Source organism: Homarus americanus, unplaced genomic scaffold, assembly GCF_018991925.1.
Source record: "Homarus americanus isolate GMGI-L3 unplaced genomic scaffold, GMGI_Hamer_2.0 scaffold14467, whole genome shotgun sequence".
NCBI classification, from domain to species: domain Eukaryota; kingdom Metazoa; phylum Arthropoda; class Malacostraca; order Decapoda; family Nephropidae; genus Homarus; species Homarus americanus.
In genome coordinates, this window is record NW_024733734.1 from 4,041,464 (window position 1) to 4,061,561 (window position 20,098).

Genomic DNA, 20,098 nt, shown 5'->3' on the forward strand with positions numbered 1-20,098 from the left:
CTTCTGTCTGTATTAACACTTGACAACGAATTTTGATCGCATATCTCGGGTCACCCCATCTGGTCCCCGAGATATGCTAGGGACTGTCAGTTGGTTGAAAATGTTCAAAGGAGGGCCACCAGACTGGTGCCTGCACTTCGGCACCTCAGCTACCCTGAGTGATTGGAGAGCCTGAACTTGCCTAGGTTATGCTACAGACGGGCAAGGGGGGGACCTAGTTGAGGTGTATAAGCATCTCAGGGGGCACTACTCAGTTGAGTGTCCTTACTTGGAGCTGGCGGACGCTCGCCCCACAAGGGGTCACAGCTCAAGATTGAAGAAGCCGCAAGTTCAGAAAACCGTGAGGGCAAACTTTTTCGGAGTGAGGGTTGTAAACTCTTGGAACAATCTACCAGAGAGTGTTGTGACGGCACCGAGTGTGAGCTCTTTCAAGACAAGACTTGACCAACACTGGAGCGGGTTCAGGTACATTCAGGAGCCGGTGCATGCCCAGTATTTGCCAACAGTGCGTGACAGAGACGTGACCGATCGCCCGGGCGGCTAGCGAGCCGATCAGTGGCGAAAGGCTAAAAGCAAAAAAAAAGTAAAAAGAGAATAATAGGTGTGTTACAGAGAACTATTGAAAATAAGTAATCATATAAAAATAAAAGTATATCATTTGAACTTCTAGGCTCATTCAGATTATATATTCCTTTTTTAATTGGTATACTCTTTATAATAACGTAAATAGAAAGGAAAGTATAAATAGTTTAGCTGGATGGCCTCCATGCTGTTCGTGGTTTATTTTCTACATTGAACAAGTTGCTCCCAGTGACAACAACAGTGACTCTTCATCTGGCGGTGGAGTCACAGTAACACATGATTTAGCAGCTGACGTTAATTAAATCTGGGTAATAATGGCCACAGCTCTAGCAAGACCAATCTCATTTCCTGATATTGGTTTGAGTGAACAAGACCAAGATGGTAACTCAGCTCTACTAGAACTGGACAGAGGTAAAGATTACTGGTACTGACACTGCCACTAGTTTCACAATGAAAAATAAAGCTAATTGTTACTTCACGAGTCTCTGGTAACACATCAGTGACATTGTGCACTAAAATAATATGTATTGGTAAATTTGCATTTTCTACCCATATGGCCCTTGAGTTGAGTAATGTGCTTTTCCGGTGATATTTTTGTCGGAAATCACTCGTTTTTTGAGATATCCCCCACTACTAAGAACTGATTTCCAACAAAAATCAACTTCAAAATCGAATAAAACATCGGAAATACACATGGGTAAACTCAAAAGCCAAACTAATTTAACCTAACCAAACCGGTAATTGTGCAGATTACAGTGACCAAAGAATTCCGGAAATTCTCATCACTCAATCGATAGAACTAATTTTTATAGTTTCAATTACTTATATACACTTCCATCGCAAATTTATAATGAAGTTATTGAATTTTAAAAAGAATGAAATCAGAGCACCTGTCCCTAGACTCTGTCCCTGACTCAGACACTGACCCTGACTCAGACACTGACCCTGACTCAGACACTGACCCTGACTCAGACACTGACCCTGACTCAGACTCTGTCCCTGACTCAGACTCTGTCCCTGACTCAGACACTGACCCTGACTCAGACGCTGTCCCTGACTCAGACGCTGTCCCTGACTCAGACTCTGTCCCTGACTCAGACTCTGTCCCTGACTCAGACACTGACCCTGACTCAGACTCTGTCCCTGACTCAGACACTGACCCTGACTCAGACGCTGACCCTGACTCCAGAGTAAAGTAAGAATTACTGTAATGGCTGTTGATATTATTGTGGAGGCTGACCACGAGACTCTGGGTTGTTACCTTGCCCCGGTAGGGCCACCAGGGTCAGCCCCCGGTTAGGTAATGTTTAGTTTGGTTGTATTGTATAATTTACAAATCACTCGTTTTTTTGCCCCAAGCTGATATTCCCCCTCTCTTTTCCCCAGTATTGTTATGGGGGGGGGGGATAAATCTCAAACGAGTGACTTATGACAAAAACAAGGGTCAGATTTCAACTAATCACATCAAAAGCCATCAGAAAACCATTTTTTTTTTCAAAGGCTGTGGTTGCTGTAATATGCATATTTACAACCTCACCTAACATAGAATGAATACCTTAATTAGCAATAGAGTCTACGGTTGTGTTGGTGTGGGGATTAGTGGATGTCATCATTATGACCTGACCTCATGTTTTTAGGTCACCCTGTATATTTAAGCCTCTCTCTGTCCATGTAATCTAGTTGCCTCTGAAGATGTCTTGAATAAAGACGAAAGCTAAGGTACTCCGTTGTTTCCATTTTCCCGTGTGATTTTATCAAGATATTATATTATTTCATTTTCATTGTGGATTATATATATATATATATATATATATATATATATATATATATATATATATATATATATATATATATATATATATACATACAATGACCCCTCGTTTAACGAACGCCTCGGTTAACGAAATTTCGGTTAACGAACTGCCTTCCATAAGGATCCTCAATTCGGTTAACGAACAAAAATTCGGTTAACGAATTTCTTACGAACCGACCTCAACATGTTTTCGCTTGCACTGGCCGGGCAACCAGCTTTAGTATCAGTCCGCCAATACATTAATCGGTTCTAGGGCTTGAATTCCTTATTATTTTAGTAAATATCAAGAAATTTATACGATTCAATAATTTTAAAAGTTTAATATTAAATTTTTTAGTCATTTTAACAATTATTGAACATAATTGAAGGTAAAGTGACTAGTTTAATGTGCGGCATCCAGCCTCTTAACACAGCAAACAGGAGTTAGTCTCTCTCTGTTTTCACTGGAGGTAACATCTTGCTTGAGACTCTCTTCAACTAAACGCTTTTTTTCTGTGTTTCCAAGCAAATTATTGGTCATTTTGAAATATATTTTACATATTGACAATATATAATGCAGTGCAGTGTAGATTTAAAGAAAATAATCTTGAAATACACCAAGAGAACTAAAATTTTATGGGTGAAATGGTGCCATGGGGTGACTTCTCTTCCACCCCAATGCCTTCTCTTCTTCCTTCTCCTTCACCCCTATTCTAAATCCCATCATCATCATCATCCAGGAGCCTTCTACATACACACCTCAAAGTAAGTGAACTTTTCTACCATTTTTGTTGAATTTAGGCAATTTTCGGTGAGCTGGAACCAATTACCCAAAAACCCATTGTAACAATGGTTTTGGTTAACGAGTTTTTCGGTTAACGAGCAACCTTCTAGAACGAATTGTGCTCGTTAACCGAGGGACCACTGTATACAGTCGGCCCTTAACATACGCGGGTTTATAATACACGGATTTGCAAATACGCGGATTGCCCCGCTGGAGGAATATTCTGTACATTGAAGTAATTGAAGTACATTCAAATCGCGCGCCATTCAACTCGCGCGCGGCACCGAACACGGGACACCGCCCTCTCCCGCAACCTCAATCAGTCTCGCTGTAACCACGCTTGTTTTGACATCAGCATTGTAGTTGCAAAAATATTACATTTCCGTGAATGTATTATATCAAGCACAGTATGAATAGAATATCACTAATATAAGAGTATTTTAACCGAAAACTACTAAAAAAACGAGTAACATATCTTGAACATCGGTAGGCTAGGTAAAGTCTTTTGTTTTCATGTATTTTATCCTATTTTACATTGAAATGCATTACGTTTCAGCAAAACTACTATTTATTTCTGAGAATATGGAAATGTAATATTTTGCTGAAATGACGTACGTATTACAGTGGAAAGTGACGAAAGCAATGACTCGCTTTCTTTCGTTCAAAAGATGTTACCGTAATCGCTTTTCGAATGGTTTTCAGTTAAAAAACTGTTGTATTACAATAACATTCTATCCTAATTCACTTGATGCAACAGTTTTTTAAACTGAAAACCATTTGAAAAGCGATTACGGAAACATCTTTTGAACGAAAGAAAGTGAAAGTCATTGTTTTCGTCACTTTCCACTGTAATACGTACGTCATTTCAGCAAAAATATTACATTTCCGTGAATGTAGTATATCAAGCACGGTATGAATATAATATCATTGTAATATAACAGTATTTTAACCGAAAACTTAAAAAAACGAGTAACATCTCTTGAACATTGGAAGGTTAGGTAAAGTCTTTTGTTTTCGTCATGTATTTTATCCTATTTTACATTGAAATACATCACGTTTCAGCAAAACTACTATTTATTTCTGAGAATATATTCATTCAGGCACAGTTTAGGTAAAATATACATGTGCTGTAACATTTTTTTAATTGAAAACGATTCGAAAAACACGTACCCTCTAGCCCTGTTCAAGAAGACTGGGAGGAGCTGTTTGGTGCTTAAGAAGATGACAAGGAAAATGATTTTGATGGATTTTAATGAATATATTCAGAAAGACCCTGGCACTGTCAAGGAAAGTGGCTGCTGAAGGCTTCTGGGACATGGCAGAGGATGAGATTAGGGAGCTAATTGAAGAGCACGACACTGAGCTGACCGAGGAGGATCTACAGGAGTTAGTAGACTCAGGCAAGGAAGAGGAAGCGAAAGGGAAAGAGGATGAGGAAGAGCACCAAGAAATAACGTTGGAGAAGTTGGGGGAGATGACCAGGAATATTGAGGCACTGAAAAACCTGGCCTATAGTATGGACCCCTCCATGGTGCGTGCCCTGAAATTCATGCGAGGGATGGATGAAATTTTCGCTCCATACAAAAACATCATGGAAGAAATGAAAGAAAGAGACGACAACTCACCATCACCATGTTCTTTGATCACCGAAGGAGAGATTTAACGCCAATCACTGGCGGCAGTGAGGAAGCAGCTGAATCCACCGTCGCCCCCACTTCACCACCTGTTATGGAATTGAGTGACGATAAACCCGATGACCCCCGTCCTGTCGCCGAGGAGAGGTACGGTACAGTAAAGTGAAATTCTTATCTCTTTTTTTTTTAATAGCTTTTCTTCCCATGTTTATTGTTTGTAAAAATGCACAGCACAGTACAGTTCAGTACTGTACAGTACATAGGAAGTGGAGGTGCAGTTATTCACAAAACATTTGTGTTCATTGTCGGCAGTAGTGACGGGGAGGAGGCAGAGGGGGTAGAGGAGGGAGTGGAGGGAGTGAGTTGGGAGGAGTGGTGACCTTGAACGCGGGAGCAGGGACGAGTGGAGATGCCAGCCAGTACATTACGGGTGTATTAATTGTTTTTATAGCTATTTTTGCATTTTAATATTAAATATTGTACATTACGTTTCAACAAAACTACCATTTATTTCTGAGAACATGGAAATGTAATATTTTTGCTGAAATGATGTACGTATTACAGTGGAAAGTGGGATAAAATTGTGACGAAAGCAATGACTTTCTCTTTCTTTCGTTCAAAAGATGTTACCGTAATCGCTTTTCGAATGGTTTTCAGTTGTGGGATTATAAGGCTAATGATAGGATAGAATATTATTGTAATACAGTACGAGTACAACAGTTTTTTAACTGAAAACCATTCGAAAAGCGATTACGGTAAAATCTTTTGAATAACGAAAGAAAGCGAAAGTCATTGTTTTCGTCCCACTTTCCACTGTAATATGTATGTCATTCCAGCAAAAATATTATATTTCCATATTTATTTCTGAGAATACCTATATTCATTCAGTCACAGTTAAGGTAAAATATACTTGTGATGTAATATTTTAATGAAAATACCAGGTATCGTAGTTTTCTTTTGTTTCAAATTTAATTAACAAAGATTGATGTTTCAAATGTAATGAACAAAAATTTATGTACAGTATCTATAAATAAACTTTAAAAATGAATACTATTGTTTTACATGACATCGTGCCTGTACCTATGGTACCAATACCATGCACAGCTGGTGTTAATGTCCGTGCATCGTTTCCATTGTTTACTGGTAGTTACTGGTAAATATTTTTCAACCTAACGAAACTATTACCCGTTTTTTGGGGACCTCCCATTTATATAATAAATATGGTCTTAAAAACTTGAACTATACATATAATATACATATATAATTCATAAAATGGGGGAATATTTTGAATGTAAACGCATAAATCCACGGAAAAGATAATTACGGGTGTACGCATTTATTTTTGAAAATTTTAAATAATGCAAAATATATATATTATATATCAAAATGATCATAAATTGTAAGAATTCCAGGTAATTATATATATATTTTATGAGCTAAAATAAATATCTTAAGTTAATAAAAAAAAAATTTATTCTTCACACGGTAACAGATGGTCGGTCGCCGGTCCCTCCCTCCCTCCCTCCCACCCCCACCAACCGTCCCTACTAGATAAATGTGTGGGAATACCAGACTGTTTACCTTTTTAGTAATAAATAATAAATCAGACTAAAGTTAGGATAATATAATTGACATTGCTGGATTCCTTGTAAGACCAGGAATATTTTGAATATAAATATCATATATTTTGCACAAAAGATAACATATTTACTCAAGAGTAAACATTATATCTAAAATTTGTATGTCTAATGCAAAATCTATGATGTTTATATTCAAAATGATCATCAAATTGTAAGAATTCCAGCAATGTAAATTATATTCTGGCTGGATAATTTGTATGAATTTTATGAGCTAAATAAAAAAATTATACTTCACCGTGTAAAGGGGTACACCCACCGCGGAATGTGAGCATCCTGGGTTCTGGCAGGGCACCGCGTAAACGTGGAAACGCGGAATGTGGGACCGCATAAAGTGAGGGTTGACTGTAATTTGCTTGGGTTCGAGTTGTCCAGCACCTCGCCAATGCTATGCTTTGATTAAGTACAGGTGAATTATAAAACTAAAAGTGGCCATAAAATTAAAACATTTTGACTAACAACTGTTAAATAAAATGCTGTAGTACAGTGTATAATATACGGAATATATAATCAGGTTTAAATGTTAAAATGTGCCAAACATGCCACCTCAGGATATTTAAATTACGGTTACTAAATAACAGGAAATGACAACTAAAACACAAAATGAAACATTTTATATGATCTTTAAAAGAAAACACAATTAGCTGGATAGCTTCAAACTCATCATTAATGCGAATACGCTGGATAGCTTCAAACATAGGTTGGATGGATATATGAGCAATAGGGGTTGGGTGTAAATGGGACTGCCCAGTATGGGTCAATAGGCCTGCTGCAGTTTCCTCCATTCTTATGTTCTTATGTTAAAGTTTTAACCAGAATGTCCTTAATAAGGGGGTCTAAATCGTAGTTGCCAGAATTCAAGTTGAAGTTAGGAATCTTATACAGTGACCCCTCGGTTAACGAACTCAATCCGTTCCAGAAGGTCGTTCGTTAACCGAAACCATTGTTTCAATGGGTTTTTGGGTAATTGGTTCCAGCTCACCGAAAATTTCCTAAATTCAACAAAAATGGTAGAAAAGTTCACTTACTTTGAGGTGTGTATGTAGAAGGCTCCTGGATGATGATGATGATGATGGGAATTACAATGGGGGTGGAGGAGAAGGAAGAAGAGAAGGCATTGGGGTGGAAGAGAAGTCACCCCATGGCACCATTTCACCCATAAAATTTTAGTTCTCTTGGTGTATTTCAAGATTATTTTCTTTAAATCAACACTGTACTGCATTATATATTGTCAATATGTAAAATATATTTCAAAATGACCAATAATTTGCTTGGAAACACAGAAAAAAGCGTTTGGTTGAAGAGAGGCTCAAGCAAGATGTTACCTCCAGTGAAAACAGAGAGACTAACGCCTGTTTGCTGTGTTAAGAGGCTGGATGCTGCGCTTTAAACTAGTCACTTTACCTTCAATTATGTTCAATAATTGTTAAAATGACTAAAAAATTGAATATTCAATTTTTTAAATTATTGAATAGTATAAACTTCTTGATATTTACTAAAATAGTTAGGAATTTAAGCCCTAGAACCGATTAATGTATTGGCGGACTGATACTAAAGCTGGTTGCCCGGCCAGTGCAAGCGAAAACATGTTGAGGTCGGTTCGAAAGAAATTCGTTAACCGAATTTTTGTTCGTTAACCGAATTGAAGATCCTTATGGAAGGCAGTTCGTTAACCGAAATTTCGTTAACCGAGGCGTTCGTTAAACGAGGGGTCACTGTATACAGTATACAGTATATACTGACTCAGCTAATTTTGCAATTTTTTATTTAATTCTTTACATGTACAGTAAAGCCTCCGATAACAAAGGTTCGACCAACAACTTTTCATATTTAAAACCCTAGGTAATTTAGGACCCAATTCAATTTACGTCCGTTTTTCATTTGTATTTACAACCAAAATACAGTCATGCGCTGGTTAACGTCCGATCGCATATACGTCCGTGGCGCCCGCCCCCCACCCCCCCCCCCCAAAAGAGTGACGCCTGCTGGACCACCACTCCACGACCCCCTGACAGAGACATGTTGATCCTCCCCATACTGGTCAGATATTATGTGTTAAAGGAATATGCTTCCTTACTTAAGCTTTTTTAAGCATTTGCCTACAGATGAAATGTTGACCTACATCTATTGAGGATAAAATCTTTCACCTACAAATTGACAATAACACATTTGCTGTAATCAGACATATCTAGTTGCCTCAACAATTGCAACCCCAGTTGCAATTGGGGTTGCCATCTCAAATTCTGTGGCATTACTAAAAATAGTAAAGTTTCTGGTGCACTCTAAGATTAAGAGAGAAAACGGAGGACTCAGGCATCCTGATGTGAGAGAAAACGGACTCGTATGATGGGGGACCAAATAAAAAAAGCATAGCTACATGTTTTGTGGACTACAGTATTAAGCGTACCCTTTTCATCACTTTGTAATAAACCTAGCCATGCCTATGTGTGTTTATGATATTTACCATAACATTATATATATATTTAGTGGGTATAAATGGTCGTAAAATGGGTAACTTGGGGTTGGGTCTTGGGTAAATGAACCAATTAGAATAAATCCCATAGGTTCTGTACTTTCGTTATCTGCGGGGTTCCAATTAGGCGCGATAACCAAGAGATGACTGTACTGTACTGTATATACTTGGGACACTGGCCAGTTGCTTCTGGTGTTATGGTACAGGGGTACCAAGTGACAGCACTAGGATCCCGCTTCCTCTATCAAGGAATAAACAATTAAAATTTAAATTGAAAAATAAAAAAATAAAATAAATTACTATCTTACAAGAATCCCTCCAATGTAAGTTATATTCACCCAGGTCGTTTGGGTGGCAAATTATGAGAAAAGCTTAATCACTCTTAAGTAATGATAAATAAACACGCAGGCAGGCCTTCAGCGCCAACTGTCAAATCTTATCTCAAATAAATAAACAAACAAACGCCAGACATTCTGTCCCCTCACCCCCTGCCGCCCCCCTCCCCCCTCTTCCCACCACCCTCGTGTTCAAGATAAAAGATTGGTGATTTCTTTATGTTTATTTTATATAATATCTCAGACTAAAGTTAGGATAATATAATTTGCATTGCTGAAATCCTTGCAAGACAGAGATTAATTTGAAATTTGAATATAAGCGTCATATATTTTGCTCAAGATATAAAAAATGTAGTACATTATTGTACAATACTGTAGTACATTTTATAAAAAAAATTTCTACTGTATTTTTGGGTAGATTTACATAAATTTCTTCATTTATTTTCATACATTTATATGAACACACCATACTAAAAGAAATGTAAAAGAAATACTATAAATGACTTTAGTGCAAAGCTGGAGTGCACATGTACTAATTTGATTACGGTACTAAAATTGTTGTCTAGTGCAAATTACAATATGTTTATATTCAAATAAATCTTTATCTTACAAGAATCCCAGCTATGTTAATTATATTCTCCTAGGTCATATCGCTGGCATTTTAAAATGAGAGAGGCTAAGTAGGACTGTTAAATAAACACACAGAGACCTTCACCTCAAACTTATAACCTCAATCCCCCCACCCCCCCCAAACCCCTCGCTCGGTGGCGCGGTTGGCTACGCCCCCCCCCCCAGCCAGGCTTTTAGGCTTACAGTTTTTATCTTATATAATATCTCAGACTAAAGTTAGGAGATTATAATTTGCATTGCTGGAATCCTTGCAAGACAGCAAATAATTTGAATATAAACGTCATATATTTTGCTCAAGAGATAAAAATTGTTGTACATTAGTGTCCAGTACTGTAGAACATTTTATAAAAAAGTTTTTCAACTGTATTTTTTGGTAGATTTACATAGATTTCTAAGTGCAAAGCTGGAGTGCACATGTACTAATTTGATTACGGTACTAAAATTGTTTTGTCTTGTGCAAATTATAGCATTTTTATATTCAAATTAATCAGTATGTTACAAGAATCCCAGCTATGTTAATTATATTCACCCAGGTCATTTCACTGGCTTTTTATAAAAGAGAAGCTTAATCACCTAAGAACTGATAAATATACACTTGTTAGACCTGGGCCTGTGCCAACTGTCAAACATACTACCTCCCCTCCCCCCACGCCCCCTCGCTCGCTCCCACCCTCTCTCTCCCCCATCTGCCCAGCGTTGCTGGAATACTTGTAAAACAGTGAATAATTTTAATATAAACGTCTTGTATTTTGCACAAGAGATAAAAATTAATCACCTGTATCATATTACAGTAGTGATTTAACAGTAAAAGTGTATATGTACATATATAGTATTCCACATACACATAAGTATAAATACAAAGTTTATGCGATGATCGGACAACGTCCATTTCGGTTAACGTCACGTTTCCAAGAACGTGTCTAGGACGTTAACCGGCTCATGACTGTATATTAGAAATAAAATAAAATAAAATTACATTTTCTTACAAATAATAACTACATCCCGATATGTATTATAAAAAAAAATACTGTAAAAAATATTAAGAGCGCCTTGCGCAAAGAAGCTGCCTGGCTAATGAGTGGTAAACAACAGTCGGAGCTTGGTGGGCCTTTTGTTTTCATGCATCTGGAACAGGATAAAAACTTTCTCAGGTTTCTTACAGCATTTTTGCATCCTTATTCAACATGAGCAAGAGAGCAAGTGATGGTAGTGTTGTTTTCAAAAGCTAATAGAAAGTGTATAAGCTTAGCCAAGAAACTAGATGTGTTAAAACGATATAAAAAAGGTGAGAGGTCTATGGATATTATATGGAGCAAGCAATGAACATATTTTCTGAAGTGGATCCATTAACAGAAAAAAATAATTTAAATTTGAATAAATGCAAATGACCTCAACATAACGATGTATAATGAGAAAAGAAAGCAGCTGTGCAAGGTTCTTTCGACAGCTTTATTATTCAAAGGCCTAAACCATCAACTTCAGCTACATCATCAAATTCAGCATCATAAGCAGCTTCAACATCACCTTCAGGTTCAGTAACAGTTTCAACAACAGCTTTATGAAAAGCTACAGCTTCAGCCAGAGTTGAACCTGATGACTTTGTCATCTGAGTAAAAACTCACACAACATCATTGACTGTCCTTATGTTTTAGACTTTACCACCATTGGTGAGCAGAATTTTTGTTTTACGTTCATAAATATTATTTAAAACATATATGAACAGTAAATAAGTGTTGCTTTCATATTCATATGTAGAGAAATGATGATATGTTTTCACATATACGCACCAACTGTTCATACGTTGGCATTCCCAGTTGTCTCGCTTTATGTATTTCTTTACCATTAGTGGTTACCCACCAGGCTACTGGGCCAAGCTGTGACGTGTTATGGTTGTTTTTAAACTCATAGTTTCACGTAGATATACCGTACTTAACTTTCTTCATTTATTTTTACTCATTTACATGCACACACCATCCTACATACATATTGTGAAAAAAAAGTAAAAGATATAATTGTCGTAAGGACAAACACAACTGTAATATGATTTCATTGCACACGAGTTAACTGGCTCAGTGAGGGAGCAGGAGGAGGACCCAGAGTGTAGGAGGCGGGGGCGTTGCTAGGGAATCGGTGGAAGCAGCATCCCAGCTGGTCTCTGTTGCTTTGATGAAGCAGGGAGTGTATGTAAATGGTGATTGTGTTAAACTTTCATTTTGCTTTTATTTACTGGTTTGGGAATACTACAGGAGGAAAATACACACAAGGTTTTTCCTAAATGCTCCCTGCTAAAATGGGGTGCGTCTTACATGCCATAAAATATGTTTTTTTTGGTAATTTTTATATCATATTTCATTTTTATACATTTAGTACATTCGCTGGAAGATACGGACAATCTTCTCTTTTGGACAGGTGGTGTCCTTTTAGTACAGATCTTCGAGGGTTCACTGTATTACAGGGCGTCCTCGCTTAACGTCGGTGCTACGTTCCTGAAAATGCGACGTTATGCGAAACAACGTTAAGCATATTAATTTTCCCCTTAATAAATAGATCAAATACAGGAGTTACGTTCCCCAGCCTCCCTTTGCCCATGAAAGAAGTTACATATACAGAAAATGATTGCCATTTCTATAGAGAATCGTATATAGAACTAAGTTTGTATTGGTACTCACTGATGGGCAGAGTTGGTAGAGTGTGTGGTGGGTAGTGGAGCGAAGAAGGGGATGGTAGGAGCGGAGGAAGGGGGTGGGGGAGCGAGGAGGCGGAGGAGGTGGGAGGCGGAGGAGGGAGAGGAGGAGGGTGTGAGGAGGCGGGGAGAGAGGGTGGGGAGGAGGGTGGTAGAGGAGGAGGGTGGGAGCGGAGGAGGGCGGGAGCGGAGGAGGGTGGTAGAGGAGGAGGGTGGTGAGTCACTGAGTCTCTCTCGCTGCCTCCTCCTGCTCTGACTGGGGTTCCTCTGCTGCTGCTTGCTCCTCCTCCTCCTGCTCTGACTGGGGTTCCTATGCTGCTGCTTGCTCCTCCTCCTCCTGCTCTGACTGGGGTTCCTATGCTGCTGCTTGCTCCTCCTCCTCCTGCTCTGACTGGGGTTCCTATGCTGCTGCTTGCTCCTCCTCCGTTGATGTTTGCTCCTTGTCCGTTGTTGGTGGGAATGTCTCGGCAGCAACCGTATCTGAACTAGCAGCCTCACCAGTCATCTTTATGTTGTGAAAATTATAACGCAGCTTAAATCGTTGAAACCAGCCTCGGCCTTCACCCTCTGTTTCCTTTATGTTGTCAAACAAGGATCTGGCCTTATGCTGGATAACCATAAGGCTCACAGGGGCATTGCGTTGATTCTGGTCCTCTATCCACATTGCCAGCATCTTTTCCACCTTCTTTATCACAGTGCTTCTAGTACGAGTCGTCTTAGTAGCACTCAGAGAAGAACCACTTCCAGCACTAACCTTAATCTTGTCAGTGTTGGTCAGGATAGTACGCACCGTTGTGGGGGTTAGACCAAGCACAGCGGCTCCGTCCACAGCATGTTCCCCTCTTTCAAATTGGGTTAATACAGCCATTTTCTTAGCAAGAGTAATGGTCTTACCCGTTGCCTCTTCACTACACTAGCATGAGCAGTGCTTGATGGGCGCTTGGAAGCCATTTGGAATGGTTTTAGTACAGTTTTAGAGCAAAAGCACATAAGCACACACGAATGATGTGAATTCGTAACAGAGACTGGCTTGGCATCGCTTGAGGACGCTGTGACGTTCCGCGAGTGAGGGCGTAGCGCGGCCAGACAAGAGCAGGTGATGCATCGTAGAGAGTAGTCCGTGATGATGCAAAACGACATAGTATCGGATCACCGGGATATTAAACAAATTTTTGGTCTCTAAAGTTCAGCAACGTAGTACTAATACAACTTTAAGTGGGACGACGTTAAGCGAGGACTTACTGTATTAATATTATTATTAGTGAGAGTAGTAGTAGTATTTATTATTATAATTATTATTATTATTATTATTATTATTATTATTATTATTATTGTAGGTTAGGTAGATTAGGTTAGGTATAGGTAATACAGTACTTTAGTTTAAAATGGAATTTTGTGAATGATCCCAAAGTGTAGTGTGAATGATGAATATATCGAGTACACTACAGAACATGCGATATGGTATTCAGGGAGCATCCTAACTGCAAGCAGTGCGTGGTGATTAATGGCACAAAATCGTCACGCGTATCTATGACAAGCGGGGTACCATAAAGCAGTGTACTGGGCTCATTATTGTTTGTTTGTTTAAATGATGTGGTAGAAGCTATACACTCCTTCCTCCATACAAATGTTTCGGACAATGCCAAGTTATTCAGGGAAAATAAGAGCCAGATGGACTGTGAAAAGTTGCAGAAAGTTTTCTGTCAGCTTTAAGGGTTGTTTAAGAAAGGGCTGTTAAGATATAATGTCACAAAGTTTAAGAGAATGCACTTAGATTATGCCAAGAGTAAGGAGGCGTATCACATGTCCCAACGGGATGAAGAAACAGCATTAACATAGACCGAATGAGAAAAGGACCCGAGTGTGTACATTGACAGTGAAGTTACGTTTTCAGACCATTGTGAGAAGGTGAATCAAGCAACTAAGCCAGTAGGTCTTATAATAATGTCGTTTAGATATCTAGACCACTGGTTCCCAAACATGGGGTCGTGACCCCGATTAGGGTCGCAAGTTGCATCATAAGGGGTCACATAGAGGTCATGGGGTCGATGGGGTCTCATAAAGCTCATAGTCCAGGTGACAAGGACTGAAGGACGTGGCCGACAGGTGCTGTCTCATGATGTCGGGACCATAAATTATGGTTGAGAGAATAATGCAGTTACTCTCTTTGTGTCAAGTCAGATGTGTCCAAGGAAGGTGAATGCTGATGACACGTTACACAGCAGAAAATTCACACTCCTATCTTTGAACTGTTCACAGCTCAATGCACTCTGTGCTTCCCATGGATGCAGACAAAAAATGGCAGCAAATTTCAATGATAGATTCCTTGAGTTGCTTACTGAGTCTTTGGATTTTGTTCAGGTTCTGTCCAAGACGGATGTAAAACAGTGTGGCTCTTTTGTCCTTGAAATAGCAGAATTACAGGCTGACAATGAGGCAAGGGTGATTTTGCCATCTATGATGACATATCAATGTTGTGAGTTATTTATCAAATTGACATTCACCGGTTAAAAATCAAGCTATCAAGGTTCTGATACAATTTGGAAGTCTGTGAGGCAGCTTTCCCGTCAATGATGTTTATAAAAAAATTATCACTGTAACCGTATATCAGACTTAAACTTAGAGAATTGTGTGCTATGTTTTTACTCACCTCATTATACCCCCAGTTCACAGAAAATTTATTAAATGATAATACACACACGCTAGCTAGGTAGTAGGTAGATAGGTAGTTACCAAACAGGGAGGTACTACCGCCTGGGAAGATATTGGAAGCATAATGTATTGACTAATGGTAGACCCTGCTGCAATATGGCATCACGAAAATTGTGACCAAGTCCCAGGTTGCTGATCTGACTTTCTGCCTCATTTACACACAGTTGCAGGGTTTCAATTGTTTCTCTTACCATTGACAACACAACATACATACAGTATATTGTTTCTCACTCTTGATCTTTTTTTATTTTTGTATTTCTTTATGGTTCTTTATTATTATTATTGCAGTTAATCACCATCTTATAAGAATTCCAGCAATGTAAATTGTATTCTGCCTTGGTCATTTCTGAGTTTTATGAGCTAAAAACAAAAAATCAAGTAAATAAACAAATTATACTTCACCAGACGCACTATCTTTCAATCAAAATACACTCACCTCCCGCTCCCTCCCTCCCTCCCTCCCTCCCTCCCTCCCTCCCTCCCTCCCTCCCTCCCTCCCTTCCCAGACAAAAGTTTGCCGTTTTCATTAGGCTTTAAAGTGTTTATCTTATATAATATCTCAGACTAAAGTTAGGAGAATATAATTTGTATTGCTGGAATCGTTGTAAGACAGCGAATAATTTGAATATAAACGTCATATATTTTGCACAAGAGATAAATTTAATCACCTGTATCACATTACAGTAGTGATTTTTTTGTTCTAGTGTATATGTATGATATATATAGTGATTTAAGGGCGATTTAGGGGAATTTTAGGAGTGTTTCTGACTTTATGCATTTTTGGCTTTACTTTGCATATACATTTTTGTGAGCTGGAACCAATTACCCAATATCCCATTGAAACAATGGTTTCGGTTAACGAAATTTTTGGTTAACAAACGACCCTCTGGAACGAATTGAGTTCGTTAACCGAGGGACCACTGTAAACATGTGTGTCTTTTATTTTTATCTTAAGTTAACTAGTTTTTTTTTATAATTTACTGGGGATTTATTTTAATATATGAGAAAATTAATAATTTTCTTGTTACTTTTTACTTTCACTACAGTACTTGAGTACTTTATGATTGAGATACTGGGTACTTATTTACTTTTACTTGAGTACATTGAATTTTGGGTACTTTTGCTTCTACTGTGTGTGTGCACGAATATATGTGCGTATGTTATTGTATATTGGGGTAAATTTTATATAATACTAGGGTGCTGATACACACTGGTGCAAGTACAGATACATTCTGGATCTAGTATTTGCTAGTGATGTGGAACAGAGACGTGACTGACCGCCCAAACGGCCAAGAGGTATAAAAAAAAACAAGCAAAAGTAGTATACTCTAAAATTTCAGTATACAGTGAACCCTCACTTTATGCAGTCAATTGAACCCACGGCGGCCCGCGTAAAGTGAACAACATAACATATGGGATTAATTGAAATAGAGACCGGGCCGACCCCCAAACTCCACTTTTTCAGACACAATACCTACGTTGTAGTAAAAATAACTTCTTAATTTTATGATGGTATGCACACACAATTAATAATTAAGAGAAATATCAATAATATTAGGTTTATTAACACTTACATTAGTAGAAAAGATGGCTGGGCACACGGGGATGGGGGGTTGGTTCCGAGGCAGAGGGCCGATTATTGGCCCTCACCTGTATCACTTGTATCAATTGTATCACTATCCACCACAGAGGCTTGCAGGGCCTCATTGTCAAACCCCTCAAAGTCCGTATAAGTCCATATCCTCACTATCACTGACTTGGGCCGGCTGTGGTGGGTGGCGGGTGAAGAACTCGGTAATGTTTTGATGACTGGGCGACCTTGTGAGCACCCTGCTCGCGCCGCTCTCCGCATAAAATGGTACACACACCGTGGAAAGTGAGCATTCCGTGTTTGGCAGGGTACCGCGTAAAAGTGGAAACGCGTAAAGTGGGACCGCGTAAAGCGAGGGTTGACTGTACAGTATTACATATAACACTTTGTTTTGTTTATTTCAGGGCTGAAGTCTTCAAGAACGGGGGAACAGTGTGAAGCTATTTCCAAGTTTCCGGCACTATTTGAAAAATATCCCTTTCCTATTTTAATTAATTCTGCTCTGTTGAAATTGGCAGAAGTATTCCGACAGGAGACACCAGGGTGAGTTTTTCACTATTCAGACCAATACTTTTGTTAAATCATCTTTAGTAATCCAATAGGTTCTCTGATTTGATCACTATTTAAATATTTTTCTTGTGGGTTTTAGAATATGTACATGTATAATAAGCATCTACAGTATATCTTTCAGGGAACCATAAATATTTCACTGAACACAACCCAGATATACAGCATATGAATAAGGAAAAACTTAGGTGGTCTGGAGGTGTTATAGAACCATTTTAAAGATAAGCTCAGATATTATATGGTAATATACTGTAATAACTTGTACAGTCATGCGCCGGTTAACGTCCAACCGAACAACGTCCGATCGCGTATACGTCCGTGGCCCAAAAACACTTCCGTGACGCCTGCTGGACCACCACTCCACGACCCCCTGACGGAGACACGATGATCCTCCCATACTGGCCAGATATTATGTGTTAAAGGAATATCCTTCCTTAGGCCTTAAGCATTTGCCTCCAGGTGTAATGTTAACCTACATCTATTGAGGATAAAATCTTTCACCTACAAATTGACAATAACACATTTGCTGTAATCAGACATATCTAGTTGACTCAACAATTGCAACCCCAGTTGCAATTGGGGTTGCAATTTCAAATTCTGTGTCATTACTAAGGAATAACAAAGTCTCTGGTGCACTGCACTCTAAGATTAAGAGAAAACGGACTCAGGCGTCCTCAAGCGAGAGAAAACAGACTCCTATGATAGAGGACACAAGCACTCACACATGCCACTTATACTGACAGACTTGACACTCACTTACTTGACAAGTTTTACCAACCATTAGTTGTGTACATTATCTAGTGAATTTAGTCAATATTGTACAGTACAAGTACACTGCAATACAGTGGTCCCTCTGTTAACAATGGAACAAACCTGTACTGTGCATGTACTAAATGATTACGGTTCTTAAATTGTTATGTCTATTGCAAATATAGATTGTTTATACAGGTATTCAAATAAATCACTATCTTACAAGAATCCCAGCAATGTAAGTTATATTCACCCAGGTCGTTTGGGTGGCAAATTATGAGAAGAGCTTAGTCTTAAGTAATGATAAATAAACACGCAGGCCTTCAGCGCCAACTGTCAAATCTTATCTCAAATAAATAAACAAACACCAGACACTCTGTCACCTCACCTCACCTCCCCCCTCCCTGTTCCTCCCACTCTTCCCACGCTCGCTGGCTACCTCCCTCCTTGTGTTCCCAGACAAAAGATTGGTGATAACTCTATGGTTTAAGGTGTTTATTTTATATAATATCTCAGACTAAAGTTAGGAGATTATAATTTGCATTGCTGGAATCCTTGCAAGACAGCCAATAATTTGAATATAAACATCATATATTTTGCTCAAGAGATAAAAATTGTTGTACATTAGTGTACAATACTGTAATACATTTTATAATATAAAGTTTTTCAACTGTATTTTTGGGTAGATTTACATAAATTTCTAAATTTATTTTCATCCATTTACATGCACACACCATACTAAAGAAACGTAATAGAAATAAATGACCTTAGTGCAAAGCTGGAGTGCACATGTATTAATTTGATTACGGTACTAAAATTGTTGTCTAGTGCAAATTATAGCATGTTTATATTCAAATTAATCAGTATGTTACAAGAATCCCAGCTATGTTAATTATATTCACCCAGGTCATTTCACTGGCTTTTTATAAGAGAGAAGCTTAGTCACCTCAGAACTGATAAATATACACATGTTAGACCTGGGCCTGTGCCAACTGTCAAACGTACTACCTCCCCTCCCACCACACCCCCTCGCTCGCTCCCACCCTCTCCCCCATCTGCCCAGCATTGATGGAATCCTTGTAAAACAGTGAATAATTTTAATATATATGTCATGTATTTTGCACAAGAGATAAAAATTAATCACCTGTATCACACTACAGTAGTGATTTAAGAGTAAAAATGTATATGCACGTATATAGTATTCCACATACACGTAAGTATAAATACAAAGTTTATGTGATGATCGGTCAACGTCCATTTCGGTTAACGTCAGGTTTCAAGAACGTATCTAGGACGTTAACCGGCGCATGACTGTATCTGGTTACAGGGGATATCTTGCTTCCAAATCTATTAGCTTTTAGGTAAATTCTTAATTATACCGCAGTCAACAGAGTTATCACATCGTCTAACCTTTGCACCAAACAGTTTTATCACCACTGTATTTAGCTATTTATTGTGTAAAAATAGATACTCTCACATTTTCTTAACTTTGTGGAAGTTCAGGTTTCATTTCATTTTGTGTTTGGGTTGACAACATAAAAATGAAACAGTAATTCATAGGACCATGTACAGAACAGTATACAGTATACCTGTACTAAGTGTTGATAAATTATTTATTATTTTTATTATAAAGCATCACATTTTTATGTTGTGAGTCATTAAATTATTTTTCTGGAAGATTTAGTTGATATGTCAAGTGAAAACAACAAATATTTTGAGGTGTTTAAGTGATTTTCGGGATAATATTTGGAATTGGAATTTAATTTTAAGGTAAAGTTTGATATGTGAATCTATTGCAAGATTCACCATAGCTTTAGTTCATTTACTATTGGGGATTTTTATAGTCTATAGAAACAACCTTGCGTACAGTATTGGGAAAAAATATTATAAAGAAATTGAAAATGTTGTGTTATTGATGCCTTTTGTAT

General features: G+C 38.3%; 1 protein-coding gene across 1 annotated transcript in view; it reads left to right on the top strand.

Moving 5' to 3' along the window:
* Positions 1-792: 792 nt before the first annotated feature.
* LOC121869941 (integrator complex subunit 7-like) overlaps positions 793-20,098 on the top strand; it is a gene marked incomplete at its 3' end in the record, with an annotated part of 39,532 nt that continues 20,226 nt past the window's right edge. Inside the window, 2 exon segments of the mRNA XM_042371511.1 lie at positions 793-993; positions 17,258-17,396. Of these exon segments, the coding sequence (XP_042227445.1) occupies positions 897-993; positions 17,258-17,396 (236 nt within the window).